Here is a 25052-nt window from a genome sequence, read left to right on the forward strand (position 1 = left end):
CTGTTTTATAAATGTAAAAATACTTGCATCGAAATCTTAACAAAGTCTGTAATTATTTAGCTGAGAATATGTGATTGAAATGGTAGAAAGAACTATCAATATGATTACTTTCCTAGTTTCCAATTAGCAAATTGGTCTGCCAATTAGACAGAGTAAACCAATTTCGTCTAACCAATCCTATGAAGAACAGAGAACTCCATTTGTTGAATATCTAGAATCAGGAAAACTCAAATCCAAAAGGAAACCTAATAAGCCGAATAACATCTTCAAAGAGCCAAAGCCAGAAATGATCATAAGAGAATAGAACCTCCATAAACATAAACATGACCATGACCCTCATGATAGCATGCACACAGAGGATTGAATGGAAGCATCAAAAGAAGGTAGAAGAGGATAAGAACAAGCCATAACACAGAAATGATAACTTGTAACGCCCAAACCCACAGAAGCAAGAATATCACAAAGGCTGTCACGCCCCATTTCGGTTGGGGTTGTGAGATGAAAAACACACATACAAAATTCGACAGACGTGACGCAACATTGTAGTACAATGAGCATCAACCGATACAGAAATCAACAATTGTTCTAAAGAGAACTCCAATGGCACTAAACCTCTAGAAACATAATTCAATACTACTATAGTGATTAAGACATCAATGGTCCAGATCAATCAGAAGCAATAAAACAACACACTTAATCAGAATGCTAGACCTTAGTGGTTAATATCACAGCGGAAACAAAACAACAGCTCAAATCGAAGGTGACTGAGTCATACATAACATTCAACAATTTAAAACGTCTAACAATCCTAAATAAAGGTAAGGAAACAGACATCTAGTAAACACATGCTACACCGCACTGTCACCCCTCCGGCTGTAGATCCTGAACATTTTCATGACCTGAGGGGGGGAAAGGAAAAGAAAGAAAAGAAAGGCATGAGCGAAAGACTCAGTAGGGAAATAAAAATAGAACGATAAACAACGAAGTATAGAAATACAATACCAGAAGGAACCGTACTAAATTCGGGCCCCTATAAAGATTTACAGTGCTCAAAGTGCCAAGAGAGTATAAACGTGGCACATAACAACAATGAATATGGATAAATGGTTGCAAGGTACAATATCCAATGTGCATCAATGAATACAATTTACAACATATATATACATTTAAAATATTGTATATATTTAAAAACAACAAGTGGAACAATTGAGGCACACCGAATGCCGAAGCACTCGTTGACCAAGTGTATACAAGTACACATAAGGTCACAATCACACACAAGGGAGGATCCATTTATGGAAAGTGTACTCCCAAACAAAAAGGATATCCGGACACCTAAACCGGTAATGAGTTGTACACCCCACACCGAACAATGTGATACAAGAACAACACAACCAACAATTGTCCACAAAACTTGGCTCAATATATGCCACATTACAATACAATTCAAAACATTTACCAATGATATAATTTTTGTATCATTACAAGAATTTACTTTAACAACAACAGTACAACTACGTTGTACCCAAACCAGTTTACAATACAATTTTCTAAAATCCCATCTTGCGGTCCAATAAACTTGAGATTCTCCTAGGAGTCGCACAATGTCCAGGCCAAAGCCCTGGCGTCACTCCCGAACTCCTCATCCATTGAACTCCACAGGGGTGTAAAATAGGTAAAATATTAGGTTTAAATAAATTGACAATTTTCCTCTTTAATGCATTAAAAATATTTGATATGAACAAAAATATTTATGCAATATCTTTGTTACAAAAAAAATTATAGTCAAACATGATGGATGCAAGACGGTCTAAGCCCACAACAATGGCTTAGGCCACAACAACATGTCCATGGAGGAAGACAAAGAATAATAGAGGCCAACAATTATCCATGGACAACAATCAAACAATTGTAGGAACAAAGAATTGAAGAATTTAGGAGGTTCCTACAATAATTCAATACAAAGCGTAAAAGAAATTATTAAAGAGCTTGGTAATTTCCCTACAAGGATTGAATACAAGATCTACAAAGAATTATTAAAAAGGGTGGTAGTTTCCCTACCTCTTGTAGACACAAACTTCACAAGCTTAAGCAATAAGCGTCAAGTACTATCCAATGAGCCAATCTAATGAAAATTAACATATCATGACTTAATTTATCAAGCTTAACATCAATTTAACAAAAACCCCAAATTGGGTCATGAATCCTAAAATTGTAATCTAATAATTTCCAATTAAACTTGTATCTATTGGGATAATAGTACTTACCCAAGCTTAGAGACCATTGAAGAAGTTTTTAGTGGACAAAAAAAAAGATTTATGGTGTCAAACCCCACTTTGTTACAAAGTCAAGCAAGATCAAGGGAAGAGGTTGAAATCCTTTGATTTTGGAGACAAAAGACGATATGATCTGTGGCATAATTGTAATTAGTCTTTCTTTAGCAGTTAAGGGTGGTTACTGATTAGTTACTTTGCTGTTAACTTGCTGATGTGGTCCAGTCTGTTATAACGTCTGTTAGTCTTGTGCCAGCTAGGGAGAATATCACGTTGGTATTGGTTTGTATATAGTTACTCCTCCTTCTTGTTGAGAGAGTAGTTAATGAAATAATACAAGTTCTGTTCTGGTAATTTCCTCTGTACTTTCAATTCCCATTTCCTCTTGCTTGGTCTAGGTCGAAGAAGGCTATCAATTGGTATCGAAGCGAATTGATCCTATTCTTCCCTACCGTGCATGCCACACCGCACACGTTCGGTTACAATGGAGAATCGTGTTTCCACTTTAGAGACTTCCATGGAAGGTCTGTTGGTAGCTTTTACGAAGTTACAAACTTCGATGGAAGATGAGATTCCAAGTTTTACAACAGCCTTTGAATTGCATTTGGAGACAGTATTGGAGAATAAATTGGATACAAAATTGGAGGTTGTTTTCGAAAAGTTCAAGCGCGAAGTTTTCAGATTTGAAAATGAAGGTGACAGAAATGAATTAGGCTTAATCGCAACATCAAGAGACCTGAAGGATCTGAACAGCGTGGAGCTCCACCGCGTCTGCCTTGGCAGAAGGTGAATTTTTCGAAGTTCAATAAAGGAGATGATCCGTTGATTTGGATCCACCGTGCAGAACAATATTTCTCATTCAATGGGACACCTGATCTGCAAAAGGTAATTATTGTCTCCTTTAACCTTGAGAATGATGCTTTACAATGGTTTAAATGGATGAATTGTTTACATGTGACTCCAAAATGGGAGGATTTTACAATAGCTTTCTGTAAAGAATTTGGTTCTTCTGTCTTTGAGGATAGTGCTAAATCACTATTCCAATTGAAGCATACTGGCACACTTAAGGAGTACGTTTGTGAATTTAGGAGATTAGCCAATCAAACTACAGGTGTGTCCCCTGCCTTATTGAAGAGTTGTTTTATTGGAGGTTTAAAACCAAAACTTAAGTATGATGTTAAACTCATGAAACCTGAAACTGTGCATGAAGCTATTGCCATAGCTGTACGGTTAGATGCTAAGTTGAATCATCTTAGGACTAATGCACCTAAGTCAATTTTAGCTAAACCTATGGTTAATGCTCCTTCCAAGGTATTGGATAATACTGTCAAAAAGAATACATTTAATGAAATACCTACCAAGAAAATGACACCAGAGGAAATTCATGATAGAAGGTTGAAAGGATTGTGTTTCTTTTGTGATGAGAAGTATGACAGAGGACATAAGTGTGCAAAGAAACAATTGTTATTACTTGAGGCAAATTTTCATGATGAGGAAGATAAGTTGGAACAAGTAGAAGGGCTAGGAGCAGAAGATATTGGGATGATGGGACTTCAGCAGTTAGAGCTGAGCACTTGTGCTTTTTATGGAACTTCAGCTTCTAACTCCCACGATCATAAAACTATGAAGATTAAAAGATTGGTTGGAAACTATCCAGTGAATGTTCTTGTGGATTCTGGTAGTACACATAACTTTGTGGACACCAGATTACTGAAGTTTTTAGGAAGACATTATGAGGATACCAAGGAGTTTGAAGTAATGGTAGCAGATGGAAAAACAATTAGGAGTGCTGGATGTTGTACTAATGTCCCTCTCACTTTGGGAAAATATCATTGCAAAAGTAATCATTTGCCTTGGCTTTAGGGGGATGTGATGTAGTATTGGGAATACAGTGGTTAACTTCGGCTAGTCCAGTGCTATGGGATTTCCAGTTGTTGACAACGGAAATTAATAGTGGAGGGGAATCTTATAAGTTGCAAAGTGATGTTAACAATCTATCATTGGTTCAGGAGGCAAGATTGCAGCAAATAGAGAAAGATTGGAGCAATGTTTGTTTTGGTTTATTACTATGTTCTCAGGAGTTAATTGAATCAAATACTTCTGTGGAGACTAATGATTTGAACACACAACAGATAGAGGAGTTAAATTCCTTGTTGAAATCCTATGAATCACTATTTCAGAAACCTACAACACTGCCACCTTCTAAAAATTGTGATCATAGAATACCTCTTATTCCAGGAAATAAACCAACCAGTAAAAGGCCATACCATTATGGACCTTTACAGAAAACTAAAATTGAAAAAGCAATATAGGAGTTATTAGATGCTGGATTTATCAGGGCTAGTCATAGTCCATTTTCTTCTCCTGTCTTATTGGTTAAGAAGAAAGATGGATCATGAAGAATGTGTATTGATTACAGGGAATTGAATCAGTTAACAGTAAAGGATAAATATCCTATTCCACTCATAGATGACTTATTAGATGAATTACATGGATCTTTATATTTTTCTAAGCTGGATTTGAGGTCTGGCTATCATCAAATTAAGATGCATTCAGAGGATGTTGAGAAAAAACTGCTTTTAAGACACATGAAGGGCATTATGAATTCCTTGTAATGCCTTTTGGATTGACCAATGCTCCAGCATCTTTCCAAGGACTTATGAATGAAATATTCAAACCATTCCTTAGGAAATCCATTTTGGTATTCTTTGATGACTTTCTGGTTTATAGTTCCAGTTGGGATTCACATTTAAAGGATTTGCAGCAAGCCTTTGATGTTTTACAGAAGAATCAATTGTTGGTTAAAAAGCAAAAATGTGCCTTTGGACAAGTTCAGGTGGAGTACTTGGGTCATGTAGTGTCTAGGAATGGAGTGGCAGCAGATCCTGGCAAACTCAAGTCTATTATAGAATGGCCAATACCAACCAGTGTTAAGGAATTGAGAAGCTTTTTAGGATTGACAGGATACTACAGGAAGTTGGTACCTAATTATGGAAGGATATGTCATCCTTTATATCAGTTGACTAAAAAAGGAAAATTCCATTGGAATTCTATTGCTGAGCAAGCTTTTAATGAGCTAAAATCCATTATGACATCACCACAAGTTTGAGCTCTTCCAAATTTTTCAGATACCTTTATAGTGGAAAGTGATGCATCAGATACTGGCATTGGAGCTGTCTTACAGCAGAGTGGAAGACCAATCGCTTTTGCAAGCCAATCATTGGGGCCAAGGTACAAAGCTTTTTCAACTTATGAAAAAGAGCTAATGGCTATTGTGCATGCTGTTAGGAAATGGCAGAATTATTTGCAAGGAAGACATTTTATCATTAAAACAGGCCATAACAGTCTGAAATACTTTCTGCAACAGAGAGCCAATACTCCTTTTCAGCAGAAGTGGGTGGCAAAGTTACTTGGTTTTGACTATGAAATACAGTATAGGAAGGGTTTTGAGAATGTAGTAGCAGATGCACTTTCAAGGGTAACTGGACCAAAAGAATTAACTAAACCTGAACCTGCTATTCTGTCAGATCATGAATGTCTTGCCATTTCTTATCCATATTTTGGTTGGATAGATGAGCTTAGGAGGGATTTGGAGCAAGATTCTTGGATTTTGAACAAAATGCAAGAAGTTAGGACTACTGCTACTGATAATACCTTAACACTTGTTCAATCTCATTATTCAATAGACAATGGGTTCTTGAAGTATAAGTTGAGGATTGTCATTAGTCCTCAATCAAATTGGTAGAAAAAGTTATTTGAAGAATTTCATGCTACTCCAACTGCAGGCCATGCTGGAGTTTTGAAGACATATCAAAGGATTAAAAGGGGTTTCTACTGGCAAGGGATGAAAAAGACTATTAGAAAGATGGTAGCTGAATGCTTAGTCTGTCAGAAACATAAGTAATGATCGATACTTTTTATTGCAAGGAATACTTGCAACTCAATACCAACAGGTTTATCCCACTCGCAAGTGTACGTGCCGACTGCCAATGTAATAGTTAATGGGGTCGAATCCACGAGGACTGTATTAATTACCAACTAATTACTAACAATAGTGTAAATAAATATCAGGCGCTTCTAATATTAACTAGCAATAAAATTGAACCATATATCAGTGGATGAAAAACTAGCTTGGGTTTGGCTTGCCAACTACCTCCACCTATGCACACAGATTAATATGCAATCACACAATTTAAAAGTCTAACAATGTCAATTGAAAGGCCTTGGCCTATCTGCAGTCAATTAGATTTCCCTAAACAACGATCCTGACTTTGGTCCTGTTGCAAGATCTTTTCTTATCAAAGGAGTCTTGGTTGGTCTATCCTAAGAGTTTCCTAAGACAAGCATAAACACTAGGAAATCGACAGTTGCACAATCTAGGATAATGGTCTATTACCCAATCAATTATGTCCTATGTTCCCAAAACTTGGATCTTATGTAAGTTCTTGTTACTTTGTCAAACACCGGGTCATGGTTAGCCAAATATGTTTAACTAACAATTCATAAAATTATGATGTTGATCAGGCATGCATGACAATAAGAAATAAGCAATCAATCTAGAGAACAAAGAATTAAACTTAGTCTGATTGTCAATTAAATATGTGCACAAGGTTTATGGTAGAAGAATTACCAAACCCTAGCTAGAAAATAATTTAGCTACACATAGTCATAATAAAAACCATAAAGATACTCATTAACAATGTTCGAATCAATGGGAGAATTGAGATTTGCCGAAGCTTGATGTGCCTCCTCTCCTCCTTCTTGCCGTCACTCTTTGTCCAAATTAGGTTTATGCTTTCACCCACTACAGCGTGTATTCTCCCCAGCACATGAGCCCCTTTATATAGCTTTAAAACCCTAAATTGGCCCAGCTGTATTTGCCACACCAGCAACTTAAACGTGCAGACTAATTCCCGCATTCTGCGGCCACAATAGGTTGCAAAACAGGTTGCAAATTCTGTCCAATGCCAGCTTTACCCTTCAGTAGTACCTGTTCATAAAAATACCAATATGGGCAATATTTTGCACTAAACAACATAGAAAAATAATAACTTTAAGCCCAGAAAAATAGGTGTATTTTACACCTAACAAAATCCCCCAAACTTCAACCTTGCTTGTCCTCAAGCAAGCAATCAAGAAAAGGTTTAAACCATTTAAGCATCATTTGAAAAACTTCAATCGAGAATTGGCATTACAAGTGCCCTCTCATTATTTCAATGCAACGTTGACTTCCGGTAGAGAATTGCACAACCTAAAATCTGCTCATAACTACTTCAGTTTACACATTTATTTTCACACACCCTCACAAAGGTACACACATAATATATAAAAGAAAATTCTCACTCAAGTGTATAAGGGTAGTGTTTACTCTCTTATGAACTCATAACCTGCAGCCATATGCTTGCATGTCCACCAACCTTACTTCACACTAAAATTCTCATTCAATGAATCAGAAGGACTTTATTGGGAGCAAGAAAATTGGCTCAGGGAGGATCAAAAACACACAATATCAATATAAATTTGATTCAAACTAAAGTCATCATAATCCAATCACAATTAAGTTCAATGGAACAAGGATAAGCTTCAAAGAATAGCATAGGCTAGATAAAGGTACGGTTCAAACAAAACATGTGATGATCATGCATATACAATAGAGCCTCAAAAATAGGCATCCATCATAAGACTAATCCTAACTCCATCTAACCAACCAACATAATAGAATAACAAGAGCTTCCACTCCTCCAAACTAACAAGTCAGAGTATCACCAAAACTAGTCAGGTCATCAGCATATCAACCAAATAAAATCAGGGCAAGGAGGTCCCGTCACGAATCAAATCAAACATCTCCCTCTGTTGAGCTTCAAATCTCTGCTTTTTACACGCGCTCTCCTTCTTCCTCTTTGAACCTCTAGTAACCATAGATAGATCTTGAATCATGAGCAAACCTTATTAGAATTTTTTTCTTGAGAGACTTCAACTTCTCTCTTTTTTCTTTTTTTCTTTTTTTTTTGAATTGGCTGCTTCAGATTTGAGTCTCTAATTTTTGTGTTAGTTTCAGGTAGCACATAGGTCACAAACAGGTGGCAAATTCCCTAGAACTATGTTTATACACTTCTCTTAATATGCAGACCTGCCTCCCTTCAACACCACACTTAAACTCCTCCTTACCTTATCAATCACCTCAAACCATAGCCTCATGATGGATTCTATTTTTATGACTTATGACACATACATAACACATCACAAAGATGCGAAGGTGTACTGCCAAAGAAGAATATTCATTCAAAGGAATGGGAACAAATGTAAGGTTCAAGGTAGGCCAAAATTGACAAAGAATGCCTTCATCACTTCCAAAGAACAAAAACATAGTATTTACTTCAGATGGTCTAATGCAAGTTCTAGCTATACAAAGTCATAAAATTCATAGCACACAAAATTTCTGCAAGCTCCTCACAAGCTAATTGGTGATGCAAATAATATGTAAACTAAGCAGTCTTTCATTGCAAAAGATCATGCAAAGAATCACACCATCAGTCTCAAAAGCAGTTCATAACAATTAAGCACAAGTACGCCAATTCTCTTCTCAAAACAATTTCAAATACTTTTTCAAAAATTTTGGGAAAATTTTCGGCATAAGCAAATTCCCTCTCCCCCAAACTTGAAGTTGACATTGCCCTCAATGTTTAAAAAGAAAACAAAAAGAAAATTTGCTATGACAAAAAGAAAGAACAAAATTAAGTGATGGGAAGGAAGAGAAACTTAGCTGATTTAAGTGGTCAAAATTGTGCTTCTCTTCCACATGGGTTACCTCCCATGAAGTGCTAAATTTATTGTCTTCAGCCGGACATAGTCTTGGACTCTATCAGAGATCAATGGAGTGGAGATATACCACTTCATCCAAAGGAACTTGTACATTCTCCCAATAAGGCGTCACTCGATGGCCATTAACCTTGAATGTTTGATCAGAGTCTTGATATTTTAACTTTAATGGACGATGAGGTAACACAGCTTGTATCACATATGAGCCATGCCACTTTGATTTGAGCTTTCCCAGAAAAAGTTTTAAACGAGATTTATACACTAACACCTTCTGCCCAACATAAATTTTTTTTTGCACAAGCTTCTTGTCATAGTACCTCTTGGCTCGCTCCTTAGATAACTTTGCATTCTCATAGGCCTCATGCCGCAATTCTTCAAGCTCGTTTAGTTGCAAGCGACACCTATCTCCAGCTTTGACAACATCTTTCATATGCGGATTCAATCGCCTTTGTGCCTCTCCAGTGGGCTTTGCATCATTCTCCAATAAAATATGGTGCATACACCTAGTTAGGCTAATCCCCTTTATGTCAGCGATGGTCCACCCAAGAGCTGTCTTATGCTTCCTCAAAATTCGGATAAACTTTTCTTCCTCCTCCAAACTTAGATTGGCAGCTACTATCACCGGTACAGTGTTGTTATCACCCAAGTAAATGTACTTCAAGTGACTAGGTAACTGCTTCAGCTCCAAATTAGGTGCTTTAACTGTTGAGAGAACAAGAGATGCATTCGTAGGCATCAGTTGCTCAAAAGGAGGAGGAGTCTTTCCACCATAGGGCCGGTTCAATTGGAATGCTTGGATAACCTCATCTATTCGATCATCATTCTCCAAAATTCCTTCAGAAATTGTTTTCTCATTCAAACCATACGCCACCACTGCTTCAACTGGATCAATACTGGTAACCTGAAACACCCCACTCGCAAGATCATGTGTAGTATCAACATTAAAACAATCACTATGATCATTATGAGATTTAAGAGCATCAAACACAAGAAATTCCAATTCTTTGTCATTCACCTGCATAGTTACAGTCCCCTTTTTCACACTAATATTCATGTCAACAGTAACTATAAAAGGTCGTCCAAGAATGATAGGTAAAGATGAGGATCTAGGACTATCCTTCATATCCAACACAACAAAATCAGCAGGCAAGATTAAATCATTCACAGTTACCAAGACATCTTCTAAAATCCCTTTAGGTCTTTTGACACTACGGTCAGCCAACTGTAAAATTATAGAAGTCTCTTGGAGCTCTCCCAACCCAAGTTTTTCATAGACAGAATAAGGCAACAAATTAATACTTGCCCCTAAGTCTAACAGTGCCTTTTCAAAAAATTGATTTCCCACTTTACATGGTATGGTAAAATTACCAGGATCTTTGAGCTTTGGTGGGAGTTTATTTAACAACACGGCACTAACTTCTTCTTTCAAAGCAATTTTTTCATGAGCAGCAAATTTTCTCTTTTGAGTGCAACATTCTTGAAGAAATTTAGCATAAGAAGGAATTTGTTTAATAGCATCAAGTAGTGGAATATTAATTTCAACCTTACGCAAATTCTCAAAAATATCCAATGCTTTAGAATCAATTTTCTTTTTGGCAAACCTTTGCGGGAAAGGTGAAGGATCTCTTTCCCATTCCTGTGTCTCTACTGGTGCAGTTTTACGGCCTATTTGAAGCCTATCTGTAGCTTTACTACAGTTTGTAGTCTCTGTTTGCAGCTGCTCTGTCTTGTGAATTTGCTTGCCACTTCGGAGAGTTGTTACAGCTTTCAATTGCTCTAGTTGCCCAGTTGGGTTGTTCAAGGGCTGTGAAGGTAATTCTCCCTTCTTTCTCTCACTTGTCTCCTTAGCCATTTGTCCCACTTGGGTCTCCAATTTTTGAATGGCTTGAGTTGTTTGTTGCATGAATTGCATCATTGTGGTCTCCAAGTCACTCCTCCTTGTTGGTTGCTGCGCAGGAGCTACTGTTTCAGCCATATTTTGTTCATTACTCCATGAGAAATTTGGGTGATTATGCCAAGGATAAGCCTGATTTCTCATGTTGAAATTTCCTTGCCTCAAGTAATTGGCTTGTTCTTGGTCCGCCATAGATGTTAATGGATAAGCTTCAGTCACATGATTATTATTTGAACAAATAGCGCAAATAGTAACTGGCTTTGGTGACACAGGAGCTTTCGCATTCATTCCCTTCATAGCTTCAACAATCATATCAATTTTTCGATTGATATTTCCCATCTCAGTTTGTACCATAGTGTCGGTACTGACTTCGTACATGCCTTGCTTCTTTGTTGAGCTTCTACCCCGTATAGAAAATTGTTGAGAGTCCTCGCTCAAGTCTTCGAATAGCTCCATCGCTTCCTCACTACTTTTCCTCATTAACACTCCATTACAAGCTGAATCAACCTTCATCCTATTAATTTCATTCAACCCTTCATAGAAGTGCAGCACAACATCATCCTTATGCAAATTATGAGTTGGGCAACGAGTCAAGCGGCTTTTGAAATCTTTCCAAGCCTCATAGTATAAATCGCCATCTTTTTGCCGAAAATTTTGAACTTCTTGCACCAGCTGCTTGGTTCTATGAGCCGAAAAAAATTCCCTTAAAAATTTAGTAGCCATCTGCTCCCATGTGCCAATGGTACCTGCTTCAATAGAATTATACCACATATTGGCTCCTCCTCTAAGAGTGAATGGGAAGAGTACCAATTTCAGATTATCAGTAGATATCCCTATCATGTGCTGGGTGCGACAAAGATCAGTAAAATCCTTCAGATGTTGATGTGGATCTTCATCAAAACGCCCCTCATAATGTGGCACAGAATTTAGCAATTGGGGTGATAGGCTGACATTAGCTGCTCCAGTAGGTTGATATGTAATACATGATGGCTGGGCAATGTTCTGCGGGATGTATTTGTTCATCATGGGTATCCGCACATTACCCTCAGCATTCCCAGCGCCACCAGTAACTTGAATCTCTCGATTGGGTGGATTTTCAGCCATGTTTCTTCGCCTCAAAGCTCTAGCAGTTCTTTCAATTTCTGGATCAAATTCTTCTAATGGCTAATGTTGAAAACGAGTGTTGACCATGCAATTCGAAAGACAATTCTGGACCTGCACAAGAATTTTTTTTTTTTTTTTAGTAAGTTTAAGTAGGAAAAATATACTAAATAACTGCACACTATTACCGTAAGAAACAACCGATAATAAACTTAACAGTCCCCGGTAACGGCGCCAAAAAACTTGATACTTGTAACTCAATACCGACGGGTTTATCCCACTCGCAAGTGTACGTGCCGACTGATAGTATAATAGTGAATAGGGTCGAATCCACGAGGACTGTATTAATTACCAACTAATTACTAACAATAGTGTAAATAAATATCAGACGCTTCTAATATTAACTAGCAATAAAATTGAACCAAATATCAATGGATGAAAAACTAGCTTGGGTTTGGCTTGCCAACTACCTCCACCTATGCACACAGATTAATATGCAATCACATAATTTAAAAGTTTAACAATGTCAATTGAAAGGCCTTGGTCCAGCTGTAGTCAATTAGATTTCCCTAAACAACGATCCTGACTTTGGTCCAGTTGCAAGATCTTTTCTTATCAAAGGAGGCTTGGTTGGTCTATCCTAAGAGTTTCCTAAGACAAGCATAAGCAGTAGGAAATCGATAGTTGCACAATCTAGGATAATGGTCTATTACCCAATCAATTATGTCCTATGTTCCCAAAACTTGGATCTTACGCAAGTTCTTGTTACGTTGTCAAACGCCGGGTCATGGTCCGCCGAATATGTTTAACTAAAAATTCCTAAAATTATGATGTTGATCAGGCATGCATAACAATAAGAAATAAGCAATCAATCTAGAGAACAAAGAATTAAACTTAGTCTAATTGTCAATTAAATCTGTGCACAAGGTTTATGGTAGAAGAATTACCAAACCCTAGCTAGAAAATAATTTAGCTACACATAGTCATAATAAAAACCATAAAGATACTCATTAACAATGTTCGAATCAATGGGAGAATTGAGATTTGCCGAAGCTTGATGTGCCTCCTCTCCTCCTTCTTGCCGTCACTCTTTGTCCAAATTAGGTTTCTGTTTTCACCCACTGCAGCGTGTATTCTTCCCAGCACATGAGTCCTTTTATATAGCTTTAAAACCATAAATTGGCCCAGCTATATTTGCCACACCAGCAACTTAAACGTGCAGACTAATTCCCGCGTTCTGCGGCCGTAATAGGTTGTAAATTTTGTCCAATGCCAGCTTTACCCTCCAGTAGTACCTGTTCATAAAAATACCAATATGGGCAGTATTTTGCACTAAACAATCTAGAAAAATAATAACTTTAAGCCCAGAAAAATAGGTGTATTTTACACCTAACAAGTACGAAACAGTTTGTCCTCCAGGAAAGTTGCAACCTCTACCTATCCCAAAACAGGTATAGGAGGACATTAGTCTGGATTTCATCACTTCCTTACCACTTTGTAGAGGAAAAACTGTCATAATGGTAGTAGTAGACAGATTGACAAAGTACAGTCACTTTGTAGCTCTAGCTCATCCTTACACTGCAGCTATGGTAGCTCAAATATTCATAGATAACATCTTTAAACCGCATGGGATGCCAGCTACGATTGTTAGTGACAGGGATTCCATATTTTTGAGTGCTTTCTGGAAAGAATTTTTCAAATTACAAGGTTCCAAGTTGTGTATGAGTTTTGGTTATCATCCAAAAAGTGATGGCCAGACTGAAGTGGTTAACATGTGTGTTGAAACATACTTGAGATGCTTCACAAGCTTGCAGCCAAGGAAATGGGTCCAGTGGCTATCATGGGCGGAGTGGAGTTATAACACTTCATATCACACATCTGCCAAGGCTACACCATTTGAATTAGTCTATGGCTGGCTATCCTCCTCCTCATGTCATTACATATGAGGTAGGAACTGCTAAATTGGATTTCTTGGAAAAAGCATATTGGTAGAAAGAGATAATATGCTAGATTTGCTGAAGAATAACTTGTAGAAAGCTCAAGTAAGGATGAAGCACCAAGCTGACAAACACAGGTCAGAGAGGGAATTCAAGGAGGGAGATTTGGTGTATTTGAAGCTGACTCCATATCAATTGCCTTCTCTTACAGCACATTCTTTTACTAAGCTGCATCCGAAGTTTTATGGGCCATTTGAGGTTTTGTCAAGAATTGGTAAGGTTGCCTACAAATTAAAGTTACCTGAAGATTCAAAGGTGCATCCAGTATTTCACGTGAGCTGCTTAAAACAACATATAGGTCCAGCGGTGAAGCCAAGTACAACTTTGCCTACTGTGACTGATATTGGATTGGTACAACAATTTCCTCAAGCTGTATTGCAGAGAAGAATATACAAGAAAGGAGCTACTGCAGGAACTCAAGTGTTGGTTCATTGGACTGGACATCAAGTGGAGGAGACCACCTGAGAGGATCATGAAGAATTTGTAAAGAAATATCCTACTTTGGTATTTTAAAAAGTGTTTAGTAACCTTGGGGACAAGTTTTGTCTTTAAGGGAGGGATATTGATATGATCTGTGGCATAATTGTAATTAGTCTTTGTTTAGCAGTTAAGGGCGGTTACTGATTAGTTACTTTGCTGTTAACTTTCTGTTAACTTGCTGATATGGTCCAGTCTGTTATAATGTCTGTTAGTCTTGTGCCAGCTAGGGAGAATATCACGTTGGTATTGGTTTGTATATAGTTACTCCTCCTTCCTGTTGAGAGAGTAAATGAAATAATACAAGTTCTATTCTGGTAATTTCCTCCGTACTTTCCATTCCTATTTCCTCTTGCTTGGTCTAGGTTGAAGGAGGCTATCAAAAGAAGACAACAAGTTTAGGTTGAATTCGACGGTGGCTGCTGGCGACAGGCTGGCCAAAATAGCTGGTCGGAGATGGTTGGCCAGAGGTGGCAGAATTGTGGTGAGGGTAACCGTGGGAGGAGTGAACAAAAAATAGCAAAAGAGTGAAAAGTTAGACCTGTGTCGTGCATTAGGTTTTGCTTTAGGTTTTTTTTTCTCTCTTTTTTTTTCCAAAAAGTCTATTGTGACCTTTAGTTTCAAGAAATTACAACTATACCATCTGCGTAATTACAAGTTTACCAGTAATATTCTTTTATGATTTAAGTCTATTTAATTTAATATATATATATATATATTTAAAATGTACAAGTATAATTCTACACTACTATATGGCTCAATGGATGATACTATTAAGAATACTTGTCCGCTTTAACGGTCTCACAAATACGAGGTATTACAAAGACAACAGATCTCTGATGTACCAGCCGTAAATTAATTGGGCCTTTTCTTTTCTTTTCCATTTCTAAAAACAATTAATTGGTCTTTCTAATACATAAATGAGCGTGGCTTTCTAGCTACTTGAGTATTTTATCGGAGTATAAAGCCCAGGCTCTTGTGAATTTTTTCAATAAATTCGAAATGAGAGATTCAATCACACAAAAGAAAACATAGCATGCAGTGAGGATGATGGAGAGACCTAATAAGAAAACTTTCACAACAGCATTTGTAATTAAACTTTTTACCAAGTACCAATAGCATTTGTCGAAGTACATGTGACCTTTCAGTCCCAATAACAACTATATATATAAAAGGAAGGTGGGAGATGGCACCCATCCTAGTTTAATCCCAATAAAACCTCTTACATTGCATGTTAAACGCCCACGAATCACATGTAGACAAAAAATTAATTCCAGAAAGAAGAGTCATATGACAGAATGCCGTGCAGTGAAAAACCGATTGGCATTTTGTCATTCAAAATTAAACAAATGAAGGTCATCAGGAAATATTGAAAATGGAAGGACTAGATCATTACTGGCACATGAAGCCCATCATAGCTCAGTTGCACATCGAGGCCCTCCGTCTCCATCAACTTTGCAAGATCTTCATTCACTTTTTCATGATCCATCAAATGCATCATACCTTGATCATATGCAAGCACAGAAATAGAAGCCTATGTTAATTCAATCCAACCTGCTGAAAAGAACAGACTATGGCTCCATTTAACAACAATTAACAATAATCATAATATTATTTTCAACCCTTCAAACTTCAAACATATATTACCGCAAGCTGGAGCCTCCAGTGACGCATACATCATGGTGATGATGGACAATAGGGGAAAGAAAAAAGAAAGCAGTGATAGGAGGCATTGGCTTGTGTGATTCCGAACAACCACCACCATAGATAACAAGTGACTATCGGGGCGCTACCCCAGCTGAGATGGTAGCGCATCCCCCATGACCGTGAGGTCATAGGTTCCACACCCCCCAGTTGTACACAATACCACCTCCACACATTGCCTGGTACCAGCCTAGACAGTCTGGAACCAAAGCACAAATAGAACAACTACAACGCACATCCCCAAGCTCACCCACCAATTGTCTGTCAAAATCCATCACTGTAGCACTTTAGGGTCAGATGAGTTTCCTTTTCAATTCTTTATTACATTCTTTTCTTCAATTCTAAATTCTTTATTACATTCTGATAGAAGTATTTTGGGAGATCAGATGAGTTTCCTTTTGAATGCATTCTAAACTTCAAAATCTTCTTTTACTAAAAGCTTTAAGGTCAAACACTGGAAAGAGTTTTATCAAGAAACTGCAAAACTGAGGAAACTAGAAATTCAGATAAGTGTGTCAGTGAATGAGTTTCATGCATGATTTATGGGTGCTATTGCATTTTGATCTTTCAAACTTTTGTAATTCAGTAAATCCAATTACAAAAATCTTCAGCACGATGAAGAGGAGGCCTAATGATGCCAGTAACAAACACTCTCAGGGGAAAATCAGTTTATAGCTTCAAGGAGGGAGGAGAATCATATGAAAAGAGAAACTACAAAGCATGAACCAGTTAAATTATTCTTATGCCAAATAAAAAGCTACATGAGGGGGGGCCTAAACATACCAGTGAAAAGTGTTCCCCTTGGCTGGATTTTCCGTACTTCTTCCAAAGCCTAAGCAAAAAGCACTGTATAAACGTCACATAGTAGAGGATACCCAAAACCAGAAGCCTAATCTCACCCTAGGAAGTCCAAAATGAGTTGATGACGATTGATCTGGCCGTAAGGCATCCTAAGAAACATTCAAAACATAAACACAAAAGAACAAAGATTCGGATACTGGAATAACTCAGAGAAAGAGATAAAGAGGAACAGAGACTGGGGCACACCAGGATCAGGATATCACAGTCCTTCAGGAGAGGATAAGTTTCTTCAGGTATTTCACTGACATCACTGCATAAGCGAAGGAAAACTCAGCTCCAACATCTCTCATTAGAAGGGAATCCATTAAAATTTACAAAAAAAATAAAAAATAAAAGAAAAGGTTGATCTTAATTTCAAAAGCTTTTGAGCATTACCTAATATAACAAACATTGCCAAAACGAAAACCAAGGGAGCGATAACCACGGCCACGCCACACAGGTAATGGCGTAAACTGAAGCATAGTATCAGAAGAGAAGAAAATGGTATTAGAGTCAAATTATAACATTCATTGATATTCATTTGACAATCATACTTTACTTCGAGAAAATATGATAATAATAACGCAGGTAAGTTATCTAAATGCCTTCAAAGATAAGATTGCATTTCAAGCTCAAGGTTCCCCTTTTTCTTAGTAGTTTATGCTCATGAATATTATTTCATAAACAGGTCTTAAAAGGGAAGCTGGAACATATTGCATTTTCCTATAACTATTGAAACATGTGTGGAAAATCTTATGCTGTCCAGATGTACCTAAATCACAGTAAAAAATTATGACAAGCTGAAGATCAAATCAAATGACCAGAAAATGTGCAACTCATGTGTAAGATTTAATGATGCGAAAATTATCTCAGATCTGCATGTCCCTGTATCAAATTGTTTCTGTTTTATCAGCAGGATTGCGTTGATTGAGGCGTTACATGCATCCAGGAAAGAGTGGATCAAAATCCTCTATCTTCGTTTCTTCTATTATGCTTCTCTATTTGAGGAGAACCATAAGAAGGCACAAATGGACCTGGTCACGCATTAGGTAAAATAATTTTTTGATTCAACTGAATTATTTTTTCTTGGCTAGAGCAGTGTTTCCATAATGTAAGTCGGAGAATATATATGTAATGGACTTAGCCATATTTTCCAAAATTATTGGAAACACAAGTAATAGAGGCGAGGAGGACACTCTTCACTTATTCTGGTCCCTAATTCTTCTACTTCCACAATCTTCTTACAAAATCGCTAATATACCAACTTGGTATGGGGGAGAGGTAACCTTCTGACTACTTTTCTTCCTCCATAATCATCCATACACAAGGGCGGAGGTAGGAAATTTTCCATCCTAGGCTACCAAGTATCAATCATATACACTAAAAGTTGTTCCACCAAGATCAATCATCAATTCAAAAATCATACATAGTAGCGATGTTCAAAGGTACATAAACATATAAGAAAAAATGAAAACAAAACACACTATCTAAGCTGCAGCCTTCGATGCTTTGTAGAATAGAATTCGTCTATTATCGAATCTGAATCGATATCTTCAACAAGCTCTCGTTCGATGTAAATCATCATAGAATCTGCTAAAAACTCCTCTTCCATTTTATTGCGAAGAGCAGTTTTAACATGTTTCATAGCTGAAAATGCTCGTTCTGTCGTGGCAGTGGAAACAGGTAGAGTCAAAACAAGACGAATCAATCTGTCAATCAAATTATAATGCTGCAACTTACTTGTTTCAACTAATCCGCGACACAATTCAGTCATGGTAGACATATTTTGAAAGCTCTTATGATGGAGCACATCAATTTTATAATGATTAAGCTGACATCTCAAATAATGCATTTCCTGCTCACTGAAATCTTCTGGATAAAATTTCTCAGCAAGCTTGCAAATATCATCAACTTTGAATGATTTAAAATTGTCCTTCGGCTCTAAAGCAGAGCTAAGTATAAGGAGTTCCACTGCTCCATCACTAAATTTGGAATTCAACTCTTCATGCTGAAAATCTATTGCTGAATTAAACACATCAAAATGATAGTGTTGGCAAACTGTCATCAAAACGCTCTCGTAAGAAACCATGACTGTCAACAAATCTCAAAACAATAGCCATCTGCTCTTTATTTGATGCATCTTTGGCTTCATCAACCAAAATACAGAACTTTGCATCTCCAACTTCTTCACGAATTTTTCTTCTAACTTGGTTTCCAAGAATATGCAAAATTTCTTTCTGAATAGTCGGTGAAGTATATTTAGCATTTTTTGGAGCTTTATCTAAGACTACATCACCGATGTTAACATTCAATCGGCCCATAAGTCTTATCATCTCTATAAAATTACCATGATTGCTAGAAGTTTGAGATTCATCATGACCTCTAAATGCACAAGTTTGCAAGCTAAGCCACTTTATACTCTCAATTGTTGCCGTAAGTCGCAACCGATTCTTCTGAACTTCTTCTACAGTTTGTGCATTCAACACTTTGTCAATATGTCCAGTTACTTTCATTAAGTCTTCAACACATTTCACTGCAATCCTATGTGGTGAAGTAGGACCTCCCACATGCATCAAAAATGCACATCTAACTCCATCATTAACCCTTTTCCAACTATTAAATCCTTCAGTAATGAATGCATGATGGAGAGGCACTTTATTTTGAAAAACAAAGCATGGAAAACAAAATGCTGCATCCTTTGATGGAGAGTACTCTAACCAAAAAAAGCATTCAAACCACGAATATTGAAATTTACGGTTTTGTGACCCTGATTTAGTCCTTCGGTACTCTGCCAACTTAGGTTGATACGGACCCATTTTGATATAAGCTCTCCTAATTTCATCTCGTTGATTAATGGGATGTTGCCATATAGGGATCCGAATCCCAGGATCCCGTTCAAGAGTACTAAGATCAATTTCAACTCTTCGAGATTTGGAAAGGGGTAGTTGGTGATTTGAGATATCAACATTAGATGGAGAATGCCCTTTACTGGTTGATGCACTTTCTCTTGGTTTAAAGAATGAAAACAAAGTTTTTTCTCTCTTGCTTCCTTGACTTTCCATTGTGACTTATTCAAATTGAAATCCCCAAAACCTAAAAGTTCATAAATTACCTTCAAATTGAAATTCTCAAAACCTAAAAATAAAGTAAAGTAAAGTTTAGAAATTACCTTCAAAATTCAAATGATTCACTCTCAATGTCGTCAACAAGCCTTGCTTCCAACTTCCGACTTCCAAGACTTGTAGCTGTCGCCTGCTGAGCTGGTCCGCTGGAGGCTGGAGCTTGGATGGCTGGAGGACCTGCAAGTCTGCAAAAGTTGGAGCTAGAATGGAGGGCACGCTGCAAGAGTGTAAGTTGTAACAATTGGGGCTAGGGCCTAGGTGGAGCATAGAATTTGGGCTTTTGTTTGTTGGGTTACTAAGTTATTTGGGTATTATGTTTAAATATTGGGCTGGGCTATTAAATATATCTAAGTACTAAATATTTGTCAAAAATTTCACCCGGGCTGCAGCCCACCCAAGCCCATATGTGGCTCCGCCTCTGTCCATACACGAAGCATCACCTGCATGTGAGAACGACTGACTCGTAGCAATCTGTGAAAATCCTCGACTCCAGCCATTTCTGATCATCAAACAAACAAGACAACACCGATAGGCCCTTAGAACTTCTACATCTCACCTCAGATATTCTTAAATGTACTCTTATGCATGGCAGCTCTAGCAATGACCCAACCCAATGTTGGACCAAAGGTCATACATTTTAATTTTGATGATCTAATATTATTGTGCTATTTGATTACATCCACTATGTGATGAATTTAAGATTGAATTTGACATTGGTTTAAACCTACTTGTGAACTCACTGATCATTTTTATATCAAATAAATTCGGATTAAGCTGAAATTTGGTAGAGACATTATTTACATTATAATAAACATTTTTCATGAAGACATGATTAAGAAATTTTGACTTTTTCTTGCTCAAAATCGTTGCCCAAATATCTGTCCGAAATTGCTGCGCAAAGTTATTATCCGATTGATTTATGTGACTTATTATATGACTATATAATATTTATTTGAGCTGGAAACTTACATGCACATTATTCTATATATGTTATGATATTATATGCTTAGATTTTAATTATTTAATATCAATTAACCTATGGTTCAAGCATGAAACTCAAATGAGTTTACAAGTAAATTTTCAGGAATGTTGAGAGGGACTTCATCGAGAGTTCATTATAAAATGTTTCGTTACATATACAAGAAGTGTGATCTATATTAAAGAGGATGATTCAGTTTCCATGAGAAATTTTTGACTTGGTGATATTTTAGAGATTAAAAGCAAAAGGTTTACTTTTCTTATTTGTTGTCCGAAGTCATGGAGAGCTGGAGGTCAATATCTCATAAAGGAAATCTCCTGCTTGTGCTGCCAAATTACAGAGACTAAATGGAAAGATAGTTGGCCGGCATTTGATTTCAAATGAAGAAAGACTTACCATATTTGAAGCCACTAAGCCAAGAATTATGGAGAATGATATCAAGTTTTATATGGTGCATGTCAAGTCTGATCTAAGAAGGAAACAAATCAAGAAGTTTCCTAATCTACATGGAGGTGAATTAGTCTTCGACAAAAAGAAAGATCTTTGAAGCATATGCTCTTTAAGAAGCCAAGTTTCTATGTTAAGAAGGTGAATCAGACTTTGGTTATTAAAGGAAGTAAATCAAGAAAGGTTTCCTATTCTCTATGGAACCTAATCAAAGTAAAAGTGAATATTACCATTTCCTATTTGAAAGAGCTAAACGTGGGGTTAATTGTTGAATCAAATGGAAGTAATTGAAGGAGCAAATCAAAGCTATTATTTCAAGAATCAAATCACCGAAGATCAAGAGGCAATCAAGGAGTCCTTGTGGACTATAAAAGGAGCTCTTGGGACGCCATCAAAGATATAAGAAAGTGTTAGAATTATCCAAGTTATTTGCTCTCAATTTCTCACCCAAGCTCATATAATATTCTTCTATCTTCCTTCACAGTTTGCTTAGTGCAAACACAGGTGTGAAGAACTAAATCTTTATTGTTCATCTTCACCGATTGCTATTGCAATTCCAGGTGTGAAGAATCTTCTCTTCTTGTGAGCTCTTCTAAACTCAAATCCTATTTTCTAGCCGTGAGCCTCACTTTAAAATCTCTTGAGAGTTCCTCCTAGTTTGTTGAGTGCAAACACTGAGTGAGTGAATCATTGAGCCTATCTTTGTAAAACCCAAACCGGATACTATATTTGTGAGATTTTGGAAGAGTTGGGGTAATTTTGAAACCCTTGTGTAAGAGTTTTGTGAAGCTCTTGAAAAGCCACATCTTAGTGGAGGTTGGAAAATCCTAGGTGGTGAACCTAGGTAGTAGACGTAGGAGAAGGGTCTCCGAACTACTATAAATTACTTGTGTGCTCTTAACTTGCTTTACTTTTACAGGTTTCATTAACTCTTCTAATCTAACATAACTTGCTTTATTTTATTTACTTTATATTATTGTTTATTTTGTTCATATTGCTATTGTCCTGTAAAATTGCAAGTTAAGTACTTTATAGTGCTTATCTTGTTAGAAGCTTTGCTTTAATTGGTTCCTATTGTGCAATTTATTCATATTGCTCATATAGGTCCATTTGTGTGCAACTATACTTTACCATTGATTAAATTGATAGGATTTTGCATCTAGACGCATTATATACTTAAGTTACAAGTTTGCTTGGAAATAAATTAGGAAAATTATATTAGTAAGACTCACTTTGTGTGCTTGGTGTGGTGCTTGATTTGTGAAATTGATATAAGGGGATTCCTATTCGGAATTTGGGGACACAATTCACCCCCCTCTTGTGTAACCTAGGTCCAACACCCAACACACCACTGCTTGAAAGAGCCCCATTAGATGACTTCTCAGATGACGTTTGAGAAACAGAATAGTAAATAATATACATCACTTCAAAAAAAATTACATTCCAATTTGGTTTGTTTCACTGATATATAATTGAAAGATTATCTTGAACTCAGACTTTATTTATCAAAGACATCATCAACTTCACCACCAATACCAGCTCTTGAACCTCTGATCCCTAAACCTCTTTGTAATGGTTAAAACACCTGAGATACAGAGAGGGCCTGTGGTTAAAGAGACAAATAGAAACTAAAACTTACCAAATGATTGAAGACCCTTTCACCATCAAGGATATTCCACAGGAGGTTAATAAGACAAATAGAAACTTGCCTCCAATAAGCACTATGCTGCTAATAAATTCTTCAATTTACCTCTACCATGAAAAGGATTGTTAGACAGTCTGTTTCCAGTAAGGTAAAGGAGGGGCATATATCTAATTTGCTTCTCCAATTTCCCATATCAACAATTCAGCATACGTCCAGTACTTGCACTGAAAACAGACAACCAGTAGTTTAGGTGAGCAAATTGTTCTTCCATTAACTCTGGCTTAAAACTCCTCCTTTCTCAATCATCTCGCACGAAATCCTAAACACACTAGTATGTTCTAACTATTCAATTATTACTTGTCTTTTATTTTCCTTCAGAATGGCATGTCTCTAATTTCACAACTGTGACTCCTGAATCACAACTCCACAAAGGTTTCAGTCCCTCAAAATTTCAAAACAAGTATGGAAATACATGAATGGTTGAAACGTAAATATGAGATTAAGGAAATAACCAATCAATTCTGACCTGCAAATTATGTACAACAAATGGCTCCTCATTTATAACATTAAACTGCAACTCTGAAACTGCAGCACCAGGTGTAATAACACTTGTGTCCACCAAATAATAATGAGTTTTCTTCATCACCTGCCACATAATAAGCTTTACTGATGGGAAAAAGCTGAACTACCAGATATAGAAAATCCAAAAATTTATTCAGTGCAAATGTATACTGGAAGTGATTGACTGGATGACAGATGAGTCATTGCTACAAAACATTGTAATACATCACAAATCCAATTTAGGGCACACTAAAAGGAGCAAGAACAGAAGCTAGAATTTTACACATTTCCCAAACAGAAAGTTCAGGCTGTTTTGAGTTTAGCATCCACTCCAATTGTCCGATCAGTAACACCATTTTATACATTCAGAATTACTAAAGCATGGAATTTAAATGGTCAACATTGTTATCATTTTCTTCATGGTGGTTTGCCCCTGTAGATTTTTCCTCCTCCCTTCCCCTTCTTATTTGAAATTACTTATTTTCTTGTTCTTTACTCTTTCATTTTCCCACAATGCTTCATGATATAGGATGTTAGTCTGTTAATACAACATACTCAAATTAATACAACATGCTCAAAAAAAACAAAACAAAACAAACAAGAGAAGCTAACAAAGATAAGAGAATGTTGTATGACTGTGTCATGAACAAAGAAAGATAGGATAAGAAACAAAGTCAAGTGATGTGATGTGATGAGGTAACTCCAACATAAGATAAGATGAGTCTATGATACATGGGTGAGAAAAAACATAAATATGTCGGATCTCCTGAGCAAAAACTAAAGAAAATTCAAATAGGAGATGAAAATAAGGATATGGATTGGATAGGATTATAAAATATGGTAGCTACATAATAAATTAAAAGACGAGAAATTTGAGCAGTGACTCCACATACTTTTTTAATAATATGGACTCATCTTATCAACTGAAAATAATTGGGATTGAAAGGCTTAGATGATAATGATGTATATGATGAAAGCCCTATGTTATTCTATATGTCTGATACACTGCCACCAACCCAATAGATATGTAAAGGTGCACATCAAAAGTTCCCCAAGCCAGCCACGCCACGTGTCACCTCTCTGATCCGTAGTTGGGGCACTAGTGCTAGTGCCTATATCACCTGAGGAGGGGAAAAATAAAATAATGACCAGGAGGCCCAGTAGGGATATCGAATAAGAGCATAAAATGAGGA

General features: G+C 36.9%; 1 protein-coding gene across 2 annotated transcripts; it reads right to left on the reverse strand.

Moving 5' to 3' along the window:
• Positions 1-15647: 15647 nt before the first annotated feature.
• On the reverse strand, positions 15648-24886 carry LOC120001664 (putative hydrolase C777.06c). Of its 2 annotated transcripts, XM_038850083.1 has the most exons (6): positions 23825-24886; positions 17502-17578; positions 17313-17376; positions 17165-17215; positions 17049-17097; positions 15648-16064 (listed from the first exon to the last, which is right to left on the reverse strand). In XM_038850083.1, the coding sequence occupies exons 1-6, from the start codon at positions 23951-23953 to the stop codon at positions 15946-15948; spliced, it is 489 nt and encodes a 162-aa protein (XP_038706011.1). In that variant the 5' UTR covers positions 23954-24886; the 3' UTR covers positions 15648-15945. The 2 variants fall into 2 exon arrangements, 1 of the variants encoding a protein (XP_038706011.1); XR_005469019.1 differs by lacking the exons at positions 15648-16064; positions 17049-17097; positions 17165-17215; positions 17313-17376; positions 17502-17578 and adding an exon at positions 23009-23238 and having other exon boundaries at positions 23825-23902.
• Positions 24887-25052: the final 166 nt, after the last annotated feature.

Source organism: Tripterygium wilfordii, chromosome 7, assembly GCF_013401445.1.
Source record: "Tripterygium wilfordii isolate XIE 37 chromosome 7, ASM1340144v1, whole genome shotgun sequence".
Taxonomy (NCBI): domain Eukaryota; kingdom Viridiplantae; phylum Streptophyta; class Magnoliopsida; order Celastrales; family Celastraceae; genus Tripterygium; species Tripterygium wilfordii.

What these genes read in the sequence shown, in the direction of transcription:
- LOC120001664 (XM_038850083.1), bottom strand. Translation starts at nt 23,953, where the DNA reads ATGTGGCAGGTGATGAAGAAAACTCATTATTATTTGGTGGACACAAGT. An exon ending in GGCAATGTTTGTTATATTAG is followed by an intron (nt 17,377 to 17,501) that starts GTAATGCTCAAA and finishes TCGCTTATGCAG; the next exon opens with TGATGTCAGTGAAATACCTG. An exon ending in ACTGTGATATCCTGATCCTG is followed by an intron (nt 17,216 to 17,312) that starts GTGTGCCCCAGT and finishes AATGTTTCTTAG; the next exon opens with GATGCCTTACGGCCAGATCA.